Source organism: Salmo salar, chromosome 03 (assembly GCF_965601325.2).
Source record: "Salmo salar chromosome 03, fSalSal1, whole genome shotgun sequence".
Taxonomy (NCBI): Eukaryota; Metazoa; Chordata; class Actinopteri; order Salmoniformes; family Salmonidae; genus Salmo; species Salmo salar.
In genome coordinates, this window is record NC_138293.1 from 66,288,437 (window position 1) to 66,309,402 (window position 20,966).

Here is a 20,966-nt window from a genome sequence, read left to right on the forward strand (position 1 = left end):
AACATTAATCATGTCTTGGAAAAATGCCCAGAGGAGGAGCTGAGATTATATCGGGGTGTGCCTTCTCTCATGCCTCAATAAAAACAGCCTCTGAGAAGTCTACGCTCATACACTTCTTTTCTCAGGATCGTCATTTAAGTGGATAAACGGACAAAACAGCTATGAGTCTCTCAGCCAAGGACAAAGCCAACGTGAAGGCCATCTGGGGCAAAATCCTCCCTAAATCCGATGAGATTGGAGAACAGGCTCTTTCCAGGTAATTACATAACGATGTATGATAAATTATAGACTTTAACACATAACTCCTCAGTCAATTATAATAGAAGCTATGAATGCGTATAGCTATCTCAGCATAAATATGGTCGGGATCCCCGATCGTGTGAATGATTATTTAAAATGAATTTTGTCTCACCTCATTTCTAATGTCCACGACAGGATGCTCGTCGTCTACCCCCAGACCAAGGCCTACTTCTCCCACTGGGCTTCGGTGGCCCCCGGTTCCGCTCCCGTGAAGAAGCACGGCATCACCATCATGAATCAGATCGATGAATGTGTTGGCAACTTGGACGACCTTTTTGGTTTCTTGACCAAGCTCAGTGAACTGCACGCCACCAAGCTGAGGGTGGACCCCACCAACTTCAAGGTAAGAAGAGAAAAAGACACAAAGAAAACACAAAAAAATCGGAGTTTTTACCTGTGTGAAGGTGAAATAATCTATTTCCCTTTTCCTTTGCAGATCCTGGCTCACAACCTGATTGTGGTCGTTGCCGCCTACTTCCCCGCAGAATTCACCCCCGAGATCCATTTGTCCGTGGACAAGTTCCTGCAGCAACTGGCTCTGGCCCTGGCAGAGAAGTACCGCTAAACTGGAGTTCAGCTGCTAAACTGTCATCCGAGCTACAAGCTCTCACAGTCTTACATCAGAATTAGACGTTCATCCATGTTTCTCAAACATAATGTCCTTCCGATATTGACACACTGACAATAAAGCTAAATGAAACTCATAAGGAGGTGTTTGTCATTTTCGTTGTCTCCCATTCAGAGGGGCCATATCCATAGAGGGCACAGGGGCACATACCCCCTCAGAGTTGTCCTCTTAAAAAAACGAAATAATGATAATAATAATAATAATAATATTTTTTTCTCTGTAATACTACTAGCCATTTAGCAATTGTATGAAGATGGCTTTAGCTAGTTCAGATGGGTTCCCAATCTCCCAATCTCATATCTATATACCAATAAGCCATTTCAGGCTATCAATCAAGTTAGAGAAGCAAGCTTGTCAAAATTCTCCAATTTAGAGACCACCCCACAGCCATCCTCACTTACTTTGTGTCCCCTCAGATTTTTGCGATGCATGAAGCCCCTGCTCACATTGTCTTGTGATTTATAGTGCATTCGAAATTATTCAGACCCCTTTACCTTTTACACATTTTGTTAGGTTACAGATTTATTTTAAAATGGATTAACACGTTTTTTTTTACCCTAGACAATCTACACACAATACCCCATAATGACAAATCAAAAACTGCTTTTTAGAAACGTTAGCAAATTTATTTAAAATAAAAAAAACTGGAGGTGTCACGTGGGACTGCCGAAGAAGATGGCAGCACTTTAGAAAGCTCCTAATAACCACATGTAAATACTGAAATTCAACCGCATATACTTTCATTTTTGTCTTAATATATTGACTTGAAGTACAGTTTAATATAAAGATAGTTTACATTTTGAAACATCTCGCTAAAGTGGCGTTATTGGAATGTAGAAAAATGTATTCAAGCCTAACAGGCGGTATTCACAGAAGGCCACATCCGCTAGCAAACAAACAGTAAGACCTCCCGAACACCCCCACCAAGACATAGATAAACATGTAAATCCAGAGAAATCGGTCAATCTTTAGGATCTATTTGAGCAAATGGGAAATTCAACTCGATTTTGTTGGATGTTGCATCAGATTTCTCCACAATAAAAACAACAACTACAGAGTTGAAGGAAACAGTTGATGCGATACAAGAGAGGATGGATGAGGCAGAGTGACGGATTTCAACAGCGAAAGATACCATCTCCCGTCTGAGGAAGGGTAATGAGAATCACGTGAAAAAACTGGATATATTGTGGAATCCTGTTGAATCATTTGAGAACAGAAGTAGGAGAAATACGGTGAGATTGGTTCATCTGAAAGAGGGGAGTGAGGCTGGTGGTGGACTAATCTCGTGTGTGCAGAAAAACATCGCAGAAGGATTTGGATTTGATGACAGGCCCGAATTAGAAATTGAACGAACACATCACAGTTTAACGATGCCTGACGAGAATAGGCCCCAGAGAACAGTTATCCTCCGCTTCCTACGATCTACAGCCCGGGACAAAGGTACTTAAAGCGGCGAAAGAAAGGTGTGGCGTTCAGTGGGAAGGCCGCCGGCTGTCTCTTTCCACCAGACTTGTTCAAGGAACTGGCAATGAAGAGGAAGAAGTTTGCAACGGCGAAGAAACAGCTACACGAGCACGTTAGGCTGGTTAGGCCACTCCTCATGGACCATAAGGAATTTTGAGTTGAAACTGCAGGTTATTTTCTGCAGCATCAAAGACAGTTCTGTGATGATTGACTCATCGAGAAGCAACGTTAAATTCCTAGTTGCTTTGTTTTATTTTGGGATTGGTTTTCTACGTTTATTTACACTGTTTTACAGTTCAGCTAAAGCATATATTGTGAAATGTTATATAATGATGTTCATTAGAGTTGCCACCTGTTAAATGGGACACTTCAAGCTCACAGGCTATAATTACTCAGTGCAAATATGGTTATGTAAACAGAATCTCATAGAATATAAATGGTTGTGGTAACCAAGTGAAGAGGAAAAATATGTTGACATTTAAAATCAAAACAGGCAGATATTGTGTTCATACAGGAATCACATTTAAGACACAGAGGCACTGAAATTTAGAGGAGACTGGGTTGCAGAAATGTATCATAGCTCGTTTAATTCCAAACAAAATGGGGTGATTATTCTGATAAGCAAAATACTTAATTTTGTAATGTTGAAGCAACACTCAGATGAGTTTAGCAGTCTTATCTGCATTGAGGCTTTTATAAATTGGATTAAAGTAGTGTTATGCAACATATATGCTTCCAACAAGGAGGACCCTGATTTTTTTAAAGAGGTCAAAGTAATACTGGGAAATATTGAAGGGCAGATTGTCCTTGCTGGAGACATCAACCAAGTGATGGACAATATGATTGATAGAAGTACATTTACAGGTAACTCCACACCAAGGATAGACTTGCAATACATATGCTAGCAGAAGATATGGGCCTTATAGATATATGTAGATTAGTCCATATGTCCATATTAGTCCATCCTAATGATAGAGATACTTTTTCTCCCACTGTCATAAGACACACTCCAGAATAGATTTCTTCTTGATATAAAATGTCATGGTTAATAATGTGATTGATTGCAAGATTGGGCCCATTGCCCTCACAGATCATGCTGTAGTAGAGTTACATATTGATATAAACCAACATTTGAGGAAGGGTAGATTTAGACTCAGAACCATTGGTTAAATACATGACCAGTAATTGGGAAATGAAAACCAGGTGTGTGGGAAACATAGACAAAACCAATGGAAAATGAAAAGTGGATCGGTGATGGCTAGAAGACCGGCGACGTCGATCGCCGAGCGCCGCCTGAACAAGGAGAGGTACCGACTTCGGCGGAAGTCGTGACAACCATGCTGTTACAAGATGCGATATTTATCCAATCACTAGCAGATGATCTTAGATCCTTTTTTGCGATCAACATAGGCTTACATGGGATAGGAAATAAAACAGGATCAATATGAAGAAGATGCGCTCACCAAGAGATTTAGGAGACTTGCCTTTACCAGATGTTACATTGTTCAATGTATCATTTGAAATGGCTAAATAGGCGAAACATTGGGGCTAAAGGGATGCTGGCTTGGAATGGATAGCAATGGAACGGGAACTAAGTTATCCTCTGTCACATAGTCTTACAGGGGAGAGGTCTGTTGGTACTCCCAACCCAATTTTGTTACACTCAAAATAGGTGTGGAGAACAGTACACAAGATAAGTGGAATTTCACATCTAAAACAAGGATACTCATCATTGTGGCACAATCCTAGGTTACGGATAGGAAAGAAGTCTGTGTACTGGAAACAGTGGCCAATGAAAGGAATTCATACTATAGGTGATCTGTACAATGAAGACGTTTTAATGTCATATTCAGATTTGGTACAAAAATGATGCGGGAGACCAGGGACATTTCTGTAAATACTAGGAATTGAGAGAATGTTTGTTAACCGGCTATCAACGAAATCCAGGAAAGAACCCAATAGCTGAGTATTTGGAATTTCCCAAACATAAAGCTGCCATTTCTACTCAATAGTTAGTCATCTGTAGAGTAAAGACTGTAAAAACCTCAGAACAATATGGCAAATTGACCTAAAGTGTGAAATTGAGGAGGATACCTGGTTGAAGATCTTGTCCAGCCCAGGGAAGAACATAAGGGAAGCCAGGGGGAAACTTACTCAATACAAGACACTACATAGGTTTGATTGGACCCCAACAAGGCTTCATAAGATGGGGCTGACCGACAATTCTCTGTGTTGGTAATGCCAAAAGACACTGGGACATTTTTACACACAATATGGAAATATGCATTAGTGCTACCTTTCTGGAAGGATGTTTTGAAATATCTGGAGGAATGGTTGGGCTTTACAATTCCAGTTTCACAGAGAATATGTCTCTTAGGTGATAGAACAAGTTACCTAATATAACAAATGAGGAATTTGCACTGATCACTGTTGGTATCGTTACAGCAGCTAGAATAATCCTTAGAATTTGGAAAGGTCATGCCACTCCTACTCTGAAACAGTGGATAGAATCAATGTTGGAGGTTGCATCTTATGAACAAATGCATGCTTGGATCACTGGTAGAAACAACAATTCTAACAGCTCGACGCGTTTTATATGTCATGTTTCTAAGACTGGGAGGTGATTACTTATGCTTGTGAACCCATTTAGTTCTGTATTGTAACCTGTGAGATACTATTTGACTGTGTATATGTGCTATGTTGGAGGATATGTCTTGATGTCATGCTCAATGTTTTTATGCCGTACAATGTTTTATTTTTATGTTTAATAAATACAACTTTAATAAAAATAAAAAAAACGAAATATGACATTTACTTAAGTATTCAGACCTTTACTAAGTACTTTGTTGATGCACCTTTGGCAGCGATTACAGATTTAAGTCTTCTTGGGTATGATGCTACAAGCTTGGCACACCTGTATTTGGGGAGTTTCTCCAATTCTTCTCTGCAGATCCTCTCAAGCTCTGTCAGGTTGGATGGGGAGCATCGCTGCACAGCTATTTTCAGGTCTCTCAAGAAATGTTAGATCGGGTTCAAGTCCAGCCTCTGGCTGGGCCACTCAAGGACGTTCAGAGACTTGTCCCGAAGCCACTCCTGCATTGTCTTGGCTGTGTGCTTAGGGTTGTTTTTATGGTTGGAAGATGAACTTTCTTCCCAGTCTGAGGTCCTGAGCACTCCGGACAAGGTTTTCATCAAGGAGCTCTCTGTACTTTGCTTCTTTCATCTTTTCCTCAATCCTAACTAGTCTCCCAGTCCCTGCCGCTGAAAAACAACCCCACAGCATGATGCTGCCACCACCATGCTTCACTGTAGGGATGGTGCCAGGTTTCCTTCAGACGTGACGGTTGGCGTTCAGGCCAAAGAGTTCAATCTTTGTTTCGTCAGACCAGAGAATCTTTATTCTCACGGTCTGAGACTCCTTTAGGTGCCTTTTGGCAACTCCAGGCGGGCTGTCATGTGTCTTATACTGAGGAGTAGCTTCCGTCTGGCCTGATTGGTGGAGTGCTGCAGAGATGGTTGTCCTTCTGGAAGGTTCTCCCATCTCCACAGAGGAACTCTGGAGCTCTGTCAGAGTGACCATCGGGTTCTTGGTCACCTCCCTGACCAAGGCCCTTCTCCCCCAATTGCTCAGTTTGGCCGGGCGGCCAGCTCTAGGAAGAGTCTTGGTGGTTCCAAACTTCTTCCATTTAAGAATGATGGAGGCCACTGTGTTCCTGGGGACCTTCAATGCTGCAGAAATGTGTTGGTTCTCTTCCCAAGATCTGTGCTTTGACACAGTCAGAGACCTGGCAGTGTGGTGCCAGGACAACAACCTCTTCCCTCATTCTGAGCATGACAAAGGAGCCGATCGTGGACTACAGGAAAAGGCGGGCCGGACAGGGCTGTAGTGGAGCGGGTCGAGAGTTTCAAGTTCCTTGGTGTCCACATCACCAACGAGCTATCATGGTCCAAACACACCAAGACAGTCATGAAGGGGGCACGACAACACATTTTCCCCCTCAGGAGACTGAAAAGATTTGGCACGGGTCCTTGGGTCCTCAAGGAGTTCTACAGCTGCACCATCGAGAGCATCCTGACCGGTTGCATCGCCACCTGGTATGGCAACTGCTTGGCATCTGACCGTAAGGCGCTACAGAGGGTAGTGCTTACGGCCCAGTACATCACTGTGACCAAGTTTCCTGCCGTCCAGGACCTACATAATAGGCGGTGTCAGAGGAAAGCCCAAAAAATTGTCAAACACTCCAGTCATAGACTTGGGTTAGTCATAGACTTCTCTGCTACTGCACGGCAAGCGGTACCGCAGCGCCAAGTGAGGACCAAAAGGCTCCTACCCCCAAGCCATAAGACTGCTGAACAATTAATAAAATGGCCACAGTACATTGACCCCCCCCCCAATTGTTTTTTACACTGCTGCTACTCGCTGTATATTATCTATGCATTGTCACCTCTACCTACATGTACAAATTACCTCGACTAACCTGTATCGGTACCTGTACCCCGGTATATAGCCTCTTTATTGTTATTTTTTACTTTTTATTATTTTTTACTTTAGTTTATTTGGTAAATATTTTCTTAACTCTTCTTGAACTGCACTGTTGGTTAAGGGCTTGTAAGTTAGCATTTCACGGTAAGTAATTGTATTGTACGTGTTGTATTCGGCGCGTGTGACAAAGTTTGGTTTGATTTGATTTATATGCCCATGTATGTAGGCTATGTTTTAATACAGTCATCTCGGTTTTCATTTGAAGCATCATTTTATCCTTCACTTGTTTGTAACATTTGCAGATATTTCGGTAACTTTGTTTTTGTAGTCAGCTTCGTTATGATGTTATCCGCAGTCACCGACAGGCTAGACATCTTGATTCTATGTTTAGCAGAGATCTTCTGTAAATGAGTGACGAGGAAGTGCAAAAAAAGCATCTAACCATGCACTTTGGCTGCTCTATTAGCGGTCTGGGTCACTCGTAGATGTGCAAAGGTTTTTAAGAGCGTTTTTATGAGCCACGTTACTAACGAGGCCTCTGGGAAACGACTCGGCTACTAAAGACAATAATGTTCTAGTAATGATCTTAAGGCTACGAAGGCTCTGGGAAACGATGCCCTGCGACTTATATGTATGCTTTGTAAATATTACCTGTAAATAGTTTACTAAAGTGTTCTGCATCGTACTGGCCGCCCACTTGTTTTCTTTCTTCGATTACCTGCCATACAGGGGTCTAGCTCCACTTCCCTCATCTAAATAGTGTATAGCATAAAATAAAGATGTTAAGAATTTTGTGGTGGAACTGTCCCCCCCCCCCCCTTCTAAAAAAACACGTTTGTATAAATACAAATACAATAGTTTGTTTCAACGTCTTTATTTTCACTCAGGCAGGGATGTCAGAACATAATCACTTGTCTCGTGTGCATTTAGAAGTACCGGCTGCCCATGGCTGCGACAACCACTTTCATGAACTTCTGCCAGGTTGCCTGGATTTCAGGAGTGAAAGAGGCTCCGAACTTGGCGGCAACGACAATTGTGAGGACGTCAGCCAACACCTGTAGACAAAAAAACAAAGAAGGAAGATGTTAAATAAGACTGACGGTTTTGTTTTACCTTTGGAATTAGACGTGTTGCTCTGATTGTTATATGTGTAGGCTTACATCAGTAAAGCCTAAAATATAAGCCTATTTCTCAACACAGAAGACATACCCTGAAATTGTCAGGGTCGACGAAGAGTTTGTTGGCGTGGGTCTCGCTCAGTGACTTGTATGTGGCCAAGATGTTGCCCATGTTCTTCACAGCTTTATCCAGAGCTCCACACACGACCTTGCCGTGAGCAGCAACTTTGGGGTTGCCCATGATTGCTGCGGGAGTAGACACATCTCCGAAAGAGCCGAAATAACGCTGAGTCCAGGGGTAGACGATCAGGACTCTGTCATTGCAAGAACACCGAAATATGTGGATTATTTTCAAATGTATTTCAATTAAATGCCCAATTAATACTCTAACATGCTCCATTCAAACTTAACAATATCACCTCAATATTAATAGTAATGATAAGATAACAGGACAAGTATAATAGTGTTATAATTACTCATGATCATCTACACTATAAACTATATTAAATTATATATTTGAAAGAGGCTGAAGCCATGACCTACCTTGCCAGAGCCAGTGGTCCGACCTCATTGATATCTACTTTTCCCCAGACAGCACTGATGGTGCTCTTCTCGGCGTCTGTCCAGTCAACCATGTTGTCAGTGTTTGATCTCCGGTTTTGCAACAAGATTAAACAAATGAATGTCTTGTGTAGGGAGACACTGCATGCAATTTATATTTATGAGTGGTCTCCGCCCACTGGAGGCGGCGCATATGATTGGCTCTGGCAAAGATCAGTATTAGCCAAGTGAGCGCTTCAGCTCTCGGACTTGATGACATCAATTCCAATAATTTATCTGTTAAAAACAACAGAAAATGTTAATTTATTAGTTGTTACAGAATCAAGTCTGTAAGTTAGATCCTAAAATCCGTAAGCATATGTAAATAGGCCTATACAGTTTTATCTAGACTGTCAAAGTTTCAAAATTCGCATGATCACTAGCTAAACAGTTTTCATGTATCCAACTGATGCAAGAATAAAAGCAAGGTTGTGGCAAAACTCTTCCGAAGATTACATGTCCTTCATTGCAGTGTATAAGGCTATTCAAATGAAAAAATAGAAAGAGATGCAATCAATAACAAACAAAAAAATATGAATTTGGAAAATGTGATAATTCAAGATAATTCCGGTTGGGGGAGATTTTCGGCACAACACCGGTCTACTATTTGACACAGTTTCTTATCTAGGACAAAATGATGCCTTCCTTTTTTTAATCGGGGTATTCAGACCGGTCTCGCCCATTTTAAGTGATTAATTTCAAGACATTAAATATGACCAGCTGTAATGTTCTGTATTATTTGTAGATGGGTGTGTACCCATGTCGTCGCATGACCTCTGTCTTCCTTTGAATTTTTTGTCAATTATTTACATTTTTAGTCATTTAGCAGACGCTCTTATCCAGAGCGACTTACAGTAGTGAATGCATACATTTCATTTCCGTACTGGTCCCACGTGGGAATCGAACCCACAACGCTGGCGTTGCAAACACCATGCTCTATCAACTGAGCCACACGGGACCATATCATTCGAAATCCAATGGGAAGTGGGAATCATATCCAACTTCCATTGAACCCCAGAGTAGGCATATCATAGATACATACAGCCCGTCATTGTAAATAAGAATGTGTTCTTAACTGACTTGCCTAGTTAAATAAAGGTTACATTAAAAATAAAGAAATACAAACGTGAAATACGTCACTTTGAATAAATATTTTCCAGTTGAATGCAGGTCTTTGAAGGTGGATTTGTTTTTTACACTTAAATTTACCAATGTAATATATATTATAGAACTCTACAATCAAATATATAGTCTACCTTTAATTATTCAACATTATGTAGGATAGAACGAAACTTGCGTCATAATCAAGGTCTATACAAAATCAAATTGCCAATAAACTATTCATGAATTATTTGGTTATTTTGGCAAAAGAAGCTGCATCTTTTGAATTAACTTATTTGAAATATATGCTCGTTAGGCTACTCTGAAAGATCTCGTTTATGCAACGAAAAATTAAAATAATAATAATAATAGTAATAATTATTATCTATATCAATCAAACAAATTATACAATTGTTGACATCTCTGTTGCATCTGGTGCAATTGATTTAAATGCATTATGTTACAGTACAGTCAGAAGATGAAATTGTAGGCTACAAAAAGAAACAAATAGTTAATTAGGCCCTAATGATGGATATTATTAGAAACATAGCCCTATGACATCTTATTGAAGGGTTTAAAATGGAAAATCAAACTTAATATTTCATAAATGCCAAAATAACGGTTCTTGCTCTTTTTAATTATTTAACGTTATTTAGGATATAAAATTAAATTTAGCCAATTACCTATGAATTAAATATTTGGTTATTTTCGCAAAAGCAGCTGCATCTTTAGAATTAACCTTTTGGAAATATATGCTTGATTACACTGAAATATTTCGTTTTATGCAACGAAATAAATAAAGATTATTATTATTATTATCAATCAAACAAATTGTAAAATTGTTGCATCTGGTAGACCTACAATTAATGTATATGCATTGCGCAAAAAGGAACAAAATTAATGATGGATATTATTAGAAACATAGCCCTCTGACATATTATTGAAGTTTTTAATAAAAATCGCTAACTTAATATTTTATAAAAGCCAAGAACGTTTCTTACTCTTGGATTTTGACCAAGAGGGCTGCAGTGTAGGGGGAGTGTACCCTAGTAGCTGGGCGTGTCTGCCGCTCTACTGTAATATAAAGGGACCTAGTTGTATAGGCAGTCATCTTCAGATAATTTCTTGTATATTTAATACAGGTCAATCAAAAAGGAGCAAAATGAGTCTGACAGCAAAGGACAAATCTGTGGTCAAGGCCTTCTGGGGCAAGATTAGTGGAAAGGCAGATGTTCTCGGCGCTGAGGCTTTGGGAAGGTAAGCCCTCATAACAAACTATAGTTTTGGCAAGTCGGTTAGGACATCTACTTTGTGCATGACACCAGTCATTTTTTCAACAATTGTTTACAGACAGATTAGTTCACTTATATCATACCCTCTATCACAATTTCAGTGGGTCAGAAGTTTATATGCACTAAATTGACTGTGCCTTTAAACAGCTTGGAAAATTTCAGAAAATGATGTCATGGCTTTAGAAGCTTCTGATAGAATAATTGACATAATTTGAGTCAATTGGAGGTGTACCTGTGGATGTATTTCAAGGACTACCTTCAAACTCAGTGCCTCTTTGCTTGAGATCATGGGGAAATCAAAAGAAATTAGCCAAGACCTCAGAAAAGAAAATGTAGACTTCCACAAGTCTGGTTCATCCTTGGGAGCAATATCCAAATGCCTGAAGGTACCACGTTCATCTGTACAAACAATAGTACGCATGTATAAACACCATGGGACCATGCAGCCGTCATACCGCTCAGGACGGAGACGTGTTCTGCCTCCTAGAGATGAACGTACTTTGGTGCAAAAAGTGCAAATCAATCCCAGAACAACAGCAAAGGACCTTGTGAATATGCTGGAGGAAACAGGTACACAAGTATCACAGTAAAAGGAGTCCTATATCGACATAACCTGAAAAGCTGCTGGGCAAGGAAGAAGCCACTGCTCCAAAACCACCATAAAAAGCCAGACTACGGTTTGCAACTGCACATGTGGACAAAGAACGTACTTTTTGGAGAAATGTCCTCTGGTCTGATGTAACAAAAATAGAACTGTTTGGCCATAATGACCATCGTTATGTTTGGAGGAAAAAATGGGAGGCTTGCAAGCCGAAGAACACCATCCCAACCGTGAAGCACGGGGGTGGCACCATCATGTTGTGGGGGTGATTTGCTTCAGGAGGGACTGGTGCACTTCATGAAAAAAATGGCATCATGAGGGAGGAAAATTGTGTGGAAATATTGAAGCAACATCTCAAGGCATCAGTCAGGAAGTTAAAGCTTGGTCGCAAATGGGTCTTCCAAATGGACAATGCCCCAAGCATAATTCCAAAGTTGTGGCAAAATGGCTTAAGGACAACAAAGTCAAGGTATTGGAGTGGCCATCACAAAGCCTTGACCTCAATCCCATAGAAAAATTGTGGGCAGAACTGAAAAAGCATGTGCGAGCAAGGAGGCCTACAACCTGACTCAGTTACACCAGCTCTGTCAGGAGGAATGGGCCAAAATTCACCCAACTTATTGTGGGAAGCTTGTGGAAGGCAACACGAAACGTTTGACCCAAGATAAACAATTTAAAGGCAATGCTACCAAATACTAATTGACTGTATGTAAACTTCTGACCCACTGGGAATGTGATGAAAGAAATAAAAGCTGAAATAAATAATTCTCTCTACTATTATTCTGACATTTCACATTCTTAAAATAAAGTGGTAATCCAAACTGACCTAAAACAGGGAATTTTTACTCGGATTAAATGTCAGGAATTGTGAAAAACTGAGTTTAAATGTTTTTGGCTAAGGTGTATGTAAACTTCCGACTTCAACTATATATGCACGAATTGAATGTGAGATTGTGTTGGTAATAGACAACAGTAGGGTCTGGGTCGCGGCGTGTCCAACCCTCATACTCATTGACGACCACCGCGGAGTGAGTGTCAGTATCCTACTATGTGTCCGTGCAGTCAACTAGTATAATTATTGTTTGTGACGTAAGTATGGTGATTATTATTAAGGTTCTGGTCGTCTGAGATACAGGCTATTACAACAAACAATATAACTATAGAATTAAGGAACTAAAGTAAATAAAGTAATAATGAAATAAATGCAAAAAAATAAATTATAACATTAACATATGTTTGGCTGCTTTAAGACTAACAAGTCATGTCTACACAATACTATTTTTCAAGGAGCGGTTCCAATGTTTAGCCTACATCTGTCTTCAGATTTATTTTATGGGTAATTTCCATTAAATACATTTCTTTCACTCTACCACTCCACTCTTCCGTAGTATGAATGTCCTCATTTAACCAATGCTCTTTGATACATGTATTTGCTGCAGACAATAAGATATTCAACAGGCAGGCATTTTGAAACCGTTCAGAGAATACTCCAAGTAATGGTACTCTTTAGGTTCTTTGCCAGGGAACATTTAAATACATTATCAATGGCAAATATTGTTTTCTATGCTTGATTTCACCTAATATTTTTGGGTGTTGTTGAGCTCATTGCAGTCAGAAAACATATGTTGACCGATCAAAACCCTTGCGGGTTATGATGCTTTCTCTCCCCAAGTCGTACGAGGAATTAACGGAAAACTGACCCAAGATCAGTACTGTACACAGGGAACTTCAACACGATGTAATGCGGAGTATGTTGTACATAGGGAACTTCAACACGATGTAATGCGGAGTATGTTGTACATAGGGAACTTCAACACGATGTAATGCGGAGTATGTAGTACATAGGGAACTTCAACCCAATGTAATGCGTGGTATGTATTATATAGGGAATTTCAACCCAATGTAATGTGGAGTATGTTGTACATAGGGAACTTCAACCCAATGTAATGCGGAGTATGTTGTACATAGGGAACTTCAACACGATGTAATGCGGAATATGTTGTACATAGGGAACTTCAACCCAATGTAATGCGGAGTATGTTGTACATAGGGAACTTCAACACGATGTAATGCGGAGTATGTTGTACATAGGGAACTTCAACCCAATGTAATGCGGAATATGTTGTACATAGGGAACTTCAACCCAATGTAATGCGGAATATGTTGTACATAGGGAACTTCAACACGATGTAATGCGGAGTATGTTGTACATAGGGAACTTCAACCCAATGTAATGCGGAATATGTTGTACATAGGGAACTTGAACCCAATGTAATGCGGAATATGTTGTACATAGGGAACTTCAACACGATGTAATGCGGAGTATGTTGTACATAGGGAACTTCAACCCAATGTAATGTGGAATATGTTGTACATAGGGAACTTCAACCCAATGTAATGCGGAGTATGTTGTACATAGGGAACTTCAACCCAATGTAATGCGGAGTATGTTGTACATAGGGAACTTCAACCCAATGTAATGCGGAATATGTTGTACATAGGGAACTTCAACCCAATGTAATGCGGAATATGTTCCAACTCGTCAACACGATCGGCTGCAGGGGAAGTTACTTTCTGCATTGTTCGGCTTATATAACAATATCGAATTAAATGAATCTAAGAAACGCTTTTCCAGGCAGTTTGAATGTATATTCTTATTCTGTGCAGAATCTGTGTATGTTGACCTACAACACAAATGAGCATCATGACTTCAACAAAGTAGGCAACTTGGAACGTACCCGATCCTCCCAAGCGATCATACTCTTTCCCGGTAAGTGAAGTATGCAATAAAACAATGTGGTTGTAATCGCTAGTATGTACTGTTATGGACATTGATTTATAGCTTTTTACGACATTTCTCAAACCACTATGCATTTTCACTGATCTGTCAAGGTTTTCAATGACAATCTTACTAAACAATCTTACTAAACATTCCTACTACAGTCCTACTAAACATTTTCTCGTGGTGGGTGCAGGGTTTTGTTCTGTGCAACATCTACACACCTGATTAAACTAGCTTGTGTGGTTAATTACTTTAATCCACATGTGTCAAACTCCTACCATGGGAGCTCCGAGTGTTTGCAGGTTTTTGCTCCACCCTTGATTGATAAATGAAGGTCACAAATGACTAAGGAACTCTCCTCACCTGGTTAGGTTGTCTAGGTGTCAATTGAAATGAAAAACCAAAAACCCGCAGACACTCGGCCCTCTGTGAAATGAGTTTGACACCCCTGTCTAATAGAGCTAGTTCAACTGGTCTTTCCAAAGCCTTTCTAAAGACAGTTTTAGATCTTGTGGAGAAAACAATTGCAAACAATGGATGATTTGGGACAACAAGACAGCAATGCTCCCATTGTGGGAGTTAATGTAATGTAACTAGGTGCAGCTACATGTAACTAGGTGCAGCTGCTATGCTGAAGAAACATAATTGAATTAGCAGGAAGTAGTAAGGACAATAATTACATTGGCCGGATGGAGAAATGGTGACACCCAGTGCATTTGCCATCTCTGAGTGGGATAACATGCCAAAGATTACATCAAGCTAATGTACATGAGTACATTGGCTAAGACCATAATTACATTTGTGCCACCTGGACATACTAATGTCAGGAGGACACAGGAAGGAGGATGGTAGCAAAATGACCAACATGTGAAACATAATTATGCAATAAATGTATTATTTTTTGTATGACATAAGGGGTCTTTTTATTAAATTTTTTTTGGTTTAATATATATATATTTTTTAAATTTTATTTTATTTTTTATTTATTTTTTCTTATATGACATAAGGGGTCCCGCCACCATTATAATCTAGCCTGAAGCAGATGTGGGTGAACAAGCAAACAACTCGGACTAAAAGATAATGGTGGCAGAAGGATTATGGGAAGTAACTTAACTTACATATGGGATGTACCTATATACTGTATGTGTATAAAAGCAGAGCCAGTGCTCAGGGAAGTTGGTTGTTCTGCGGACCAGCACGGCTTTGCTACTTTGTATTAAAGCCTATATTGAATTTACAAGTTCTTGTAAGAGTGTTATATTTCTGAGACAATATTCCACGACACCATCCACAGTGAATGTCTATCTATCCAATGGTCATCTTATTATCCATCATTCACATTCTTTACATTTTTGTACACCACCTGTAGTTTATGTGATGTAATCCACTTACAAATTAAGTACATCTTAAAAATGTTTATTAAAATACGTATCCTACATATACAGCGGTGAAATGCAATTCTAAACTTGTGTTCTGTTTACTTTGCAGCTCCAAATAAAGACCCCTCAAACCTACCACCCTTCTATTCAGACCATTCAGACCTACCACCCTTCTATTCAGAGCACTCACACCTACCACCCTTCTATTCAGAACACTCAGACCTACCACTTTTCTATTCAGAGCACTCAGACCTACCACCCTTCTATTCAGAGCACTCAGACCTACCACCCTTCTATTCAGACCACTCAGACCTACCACTCTTCTATTCAGAGCACTCAGACCTACCACCCTTCTATTCAGAGCACTCAGACCTACCATCTTTATATTCAGAGCACTCAGACCTACCACCCTTCTATTCAGAGCACTCAGACCTACCACCCTTCTATTCAGACCTACCACCCTTCTATTCAGACCACTCACACCTACCACCCTTCTATTCAGACCTACCACCCTTCTATTCAGAGCACTCAGACCTACCACTCTTCTATTCAGACCGCTCAGACCTACCACCCTTCTATTCAGAGCACTCAGACCTACCACCCTTCTATTCAGACCACTCAGACCTACCACCCTTCTATTCAGACCACTCAGACCTACCACCCTTCTATTCAGATCACACACCTACGGCTGACACCTTTAGTCTCCTCTCTCTCTCTCCATCCTCTTGATACAGATCTCTTGATCCATCCTCTTGCTGCATTTTAAGTAGGTGGAGACTTTTTCTCTTTTAATTCAGCTTTCTTCCCATTTCTTGTGTTTTCAAAAACCAAACCAGGTTGTAGTTTAAAAATGCAAACCAACTGGAGGAGAATATTAAAAATGTGTAGCTTAAAATAAGTAACCAAATCCCACTGACCCAGGTAGTGTTTCATCTGTCAACTAACGACACTCATTACGCTATGCTCCTGCAGCTATTGCAGGTAGCCTATATCTAGGTTACAATAGTAGTCAACAGTTAGTATGACACATTTTTATGTTACAGTGTGGAATGTGGGGTAATGTTAAAGCCTCAGACTTAGTTTTATTACTAGACGAGGTCCATTATCAGATCTGGCCCATATGATTGAGTCATTGATTCCCATGTCACCTTCAAACACACATAGCACTTCTTTAATGGGTTTGAGAAGGGTCAGGGCTGCAGGCTCAACAGCAGCTATACAAAAACAAGATCCCACAATCATAGGTGGGAAAAAGGGCTGCCTAAGTATGATCCCCAATCAGAGACAACGAGAAACAGCTGCCTCTGATTGGGAACCATACTAGGCCAACAAAGAAATATAAACATAGATATGCCCACCCAAATCACACCCTGACCTAACAAAATAGAGAATAAAAAAGGCTCTCTAAGGTCAGAGTGTGACACTGGTAAGCTTTATTATGTTTTCCTCTAAAAAGATTTCTGCATTTCAAGCTCAGGGCACTTATTTGTTGTTGTCTTATTGTTGTTGTCTCATTTATTAACACTGTAAATCTAAATGTCATTATTTGACTGATTTGTTGTGTTTCTGGAAGTTATTTTGTCATTAATGATTCCAGGTACATAGGTTCCACAAGGTAGGAGTGTACCCCCTGCTACTCCTCAGCAAGAGGAAAAAGGATAACATTTTGTCGTCAACTACGCTGTGTCGTCACAGTGGTGTGATGAATCAGACCTCAATGGCAGCAATCCAAAGGTTGTATGAGGCAATTGTGAAAGGTATTTGGACAGAAATATGTATGTTTGTCTACCTTAAGACCCTATCCCTCAACCTCCCCATCCGTCAGACTGTAAAAATAAAAATATTGCACTTCCGCAAATTCGCCAAAGTCAGCCTCTCCCTCTCCTGTCCTGTCGGCCGAAACTCTCATCCATGCTTTCATCTTCTCCCGAATAAACTATTGCAACTCACTACTCCCCGGCATTAACAAAAACTCCCTCGATAAGCTCCAAATGGTCCAAAACTCAGCAGCCCATTGTCTGCTCAAACGGTCAGAAACAGACTCCATGAGGGTGGTATGAGGGCCCGACGTCCACAGGTGGGGGTTGTGCTTACAGCCCAACACCGTGCAGGACGTTTGGCATTTGCCAGAGAACACCAAGATTGGCAAATTCGCCACTGGCACCCTGTGCTCTTCACAGATGAAAGCAGGTTCACACTGAGCACGTGACAGACGTGACAGAGTCTGGAGATGCCGTGGAGAACGTTCTGCTGCCTGCAACATCCTCCAGCATGACCGGTTTGGCGGTGGGTCAGTCATGGTGTGGGGTGGCATTTCTTTGGGGGGCCGCACAGCCCTCCATGTGCTCGCCAGAGGTAGCCTGACTGCCATTAGGTACCGAGATGAGATCCTCAGACCCCTTGTGAGACCACATGCTGGTGCGGTTGGCCCTGGGTTCCTCCTAATGCAAGACAATGCTAGACCTCATGTGGCTGGAGTGTGTCAGCAGTTCCTGCAAGAGGAAGGCATTGATGCTATGGACTGGCCCGCCCATTCCCCAGACCTGAATCCAATTGAGCACATCTGGGACATCATGTCTCACTCCATCCACCAACGCCACGTTGCACCACAGACTGTCCAGGAGTTGGTGGATGCTTTAGTCCAGGTCTGGGAGGAGATCCCTCAGTGGACCATCCGCCACCTCATCAAGAGCATGCCCAGGCGTTGTAGGGAGGTCATACAGGCACGTGGAGGTCACACACACTACTGAGCCTCATTTTGACTTGTTTTAAGGACATTACATCAAAGTTGGATCAGCCTGTAGTGTGGTTTTCCACTTTAATTTTGAGTGTGACTCCAAATCCAGACCTCCATGGGTTGATAAATTGGATTTCCATTGATTATTTTTGTGTGATTTTGTTGTCAGCACATTCAACTATGTAAAGAAAAAAGTATTTAATAAGATTATTTATTTCATTCAGATCTAGGATGTGTTGTTTAAGTGTTCCCTTTGTTTTTTTGAGCAGTATACATGCTCACCTCTGCCAATTGGAAACTGTTGCCCGCTTGTCTGTCCCATTTCCTTAATATGTTCTATTGCGCAGTGGCAATCAAGACCCATAACCCCACACTACAACCCTCCAACCCTCCTCCTGTTGCTGCCCAATAGCTGTCTGATACAGTTTCCCCCCAGGAGACCAGCTACACCCCCATCCTCACCCAGGTTGAACCCCCGATATCCCCCACCACCCAGGAGACCAGCTACACCCCCATCCTCAACCAGGTTGAACCCCCGATATCCCCCACCACCCAGGAGACCAGCTACACCCCCATCCTCAACCAGGTTGAACCCCCGATATCCCCCACCACCCAGGAGACCAGCTACACCCCCATCCTCAACCAGGTTGAACCCCCGATATCCCCCACCACCCAGGAGACCAGCTACACCCCCATCCTCAACCAGGTTGAACCCCCGATATCCCCCACCACCCAGGAGACCAGCTACACCCCCGTCCTCAACCAGGTTGAACCGCCGATATCCCCCACCGCCCAGGAGACCAGCTACACCCCCATCCTCAACCAGGTTGAACCCCCGATATCCCCCACCGCCCAGGAGACCAGCTACACCCCCATCCTCAACCAGGTTGAACTCCGATATCCCCCACCGCCCAGGAGACCAGCTACACCCCCATCTTCAACCAGGTTGAACTCCGATATCCCCCACCACCCAGGAGACCAGCTACACCCCCATCCTCAAACAGGTTGAACTCCGATATCCCCCACCACCCAGGAGACCAGCTACACCCCCATCCTCAACCAGGTTGAACTCCGATATCCCCCACCACCCAGGAGACCAGCTGCACCCCCATCCTCACCCAGGTTGAACCCCCGATATCCCCCACCGCCCAGGAGACCAGCTCTACTATCCTTAATCAGGTTAAACCCCCAATAACCCCCACCGCCCAGGAGACCAGCTACACCCAAACCGAACCAAAGAAGACAGGGAGAAAGTCCTGTCACCCTCAAAAAACCCTCCAAGCATGACACAGTCAACCCCATCCAACCCTGACCAAGGAAGGGGAAATATGACTACATGCAAAAGGTAAATTAGCATCTAACTTATATTGTTTTAATGATGTCAATAAAAATGTTATGATGTCAATAACTTCATTTATGGTTTTAATAAATTAATAAAACAATTCCAGTGATTGATGGTCCCCTACTTTTCAGGAGGCAGGCATACTGTACTCTTATAAAAAATGGTTCCAAAAGGGTTCTTCAGCTGTCCGCAAAGGAGAACCCTTTTTGGTTCTAGGTAGAACCCTTTTTTGTTACAGGTAGAACTCTATTGGGTTCCATGTAGAACCCTTTGTCTTAAGGGTTCTACATGGAACCAAAAGGGTTCTACCCTAAACAAAAAAGGGTTATCCTATGGGGACAGCCAAAGAACCATTTCTAAGAGTGTAGTCTAAGGCTAGGCATAGATTTAAACTGAATAATTCAAATGACTGTCCTGCTAACTTTATTCATGTTCTGGTGGGTGGTGATTAAATAAATACATGCATTTATTGTTTCAGAGTGTCCAGTGCATGTGGGACAAACGATTTTCCCTATTCTCAAAATTCTTGCCAATAGAACTTCAAAGGAGGTAAATCTGCAGAACATTGAAATTCCTGTGACGTATTTATAGGCTAATCCTAGTGCAACACCAATTGTAGTTAACTTGCAGTGCATAGACCTTGTAGTTAAAGTGGCAATATGTAACTTTTTGGGTGGCCGACCAAATTCACATAGAAATGTTAGCTACAGATCATCATTCTACTTGAAAGTAAGTCTAAGAAGCAGTAGATCTGTTCTACAGTGTGTGTTATTTCTATGCTTCCTGTTCTTAAGTTTTGTTATTGAGTCTTTTACTTTGGTTTTGTACAACAGCTTCAAACAGCTGATATTAGCTACCATGACATTGCGGAGCGATTTCTGCATAGTGCAGCTTTAAAATAAAACAGACATTTCTATTTGTTGCATAATAAAGGGTCAGGAGCAGAAAGTGAGGTGGAAGCCATGCCCTGGATGGTTATGTTTACTTCAACTAATCTCCTAGAATGAATTGAGGATATATACTGTACACTCAACACCATATGTATTTTGACAGTGAAGCTAAAATGTAAAACTAACAACAAATCTTCATATTTGTTGTTAGTGACGCTCTCCAGTCTCCGCTGCCGTGGTTCTGAACTC

General features: G+C 41.4%; 2 protein-coding genes across 2 annotated transcripts; one reads left to right on the top strand and one right to left on the bottom strand.

The window, feature by feature from the left end:
- The first annotated feature begins 71 nt into the window (after positions 1–71).
- On the top strand, positions 72–1,007 carry LOC106601071 (hemoglobin subunit alpha-4). Its single transcript, XM_014192977.3, has 3 exons — positions 72–256; positions 436–643; positions 737–1,007. Exons 1-3 carry the CDS (start codon positions 162–164, stop codon positions 863–865), a joined length of 432 nt encoding a protein of 143 aa, XP_014048452.1. The 5' UTR covers positions 72–161; the 3' UTR covers positions 866–1,007.
- A 6,733-nt stretch (positions 1,008–7,740) lies between these two features.
- Positions 7,741–8,668, bottom strand: LOC101448011 (Hemoglobin subunit beta-1). The gene is given in 3 exon segments (NM_001279018.1): positions 7,741–7,930; positions 8,085–8,307; positions 8,537–8,668. Coding segments are annotated over 3 exon segments (444 nt in total). The 5' UTR covers positions 8,629–8,668; the 3' UTR covers positions 7,741–7,801.
- Positions 8,669–20,966: the final 12,298 nt, after the last annotated feature.

Excerpts from the sequence above, each read along its gene's own strand:
- LOC106601071 (XM_014192977.3), top strand. The coding sequence starts at position 162 with ATGAGTCTCTCAGCCAAGGACAAAGCCAACGTGAAGGCCATCTGGGGC. Across the intron at positions 257-435 it reads GGAGAACAGGCTCTTTCCAG|GATGCTCGTCGTCTACCCCC; the intron begins GTAATTACATAA and ends TGTCCACGACAG. Across the intron at positions 644-736 it reads TGGACCCCACCAACTTCAAG|ATCCTGGCTCACAACCTGAT; the intron begins GTAAGAAGAGAA and ends TTTCCTTTGCAG.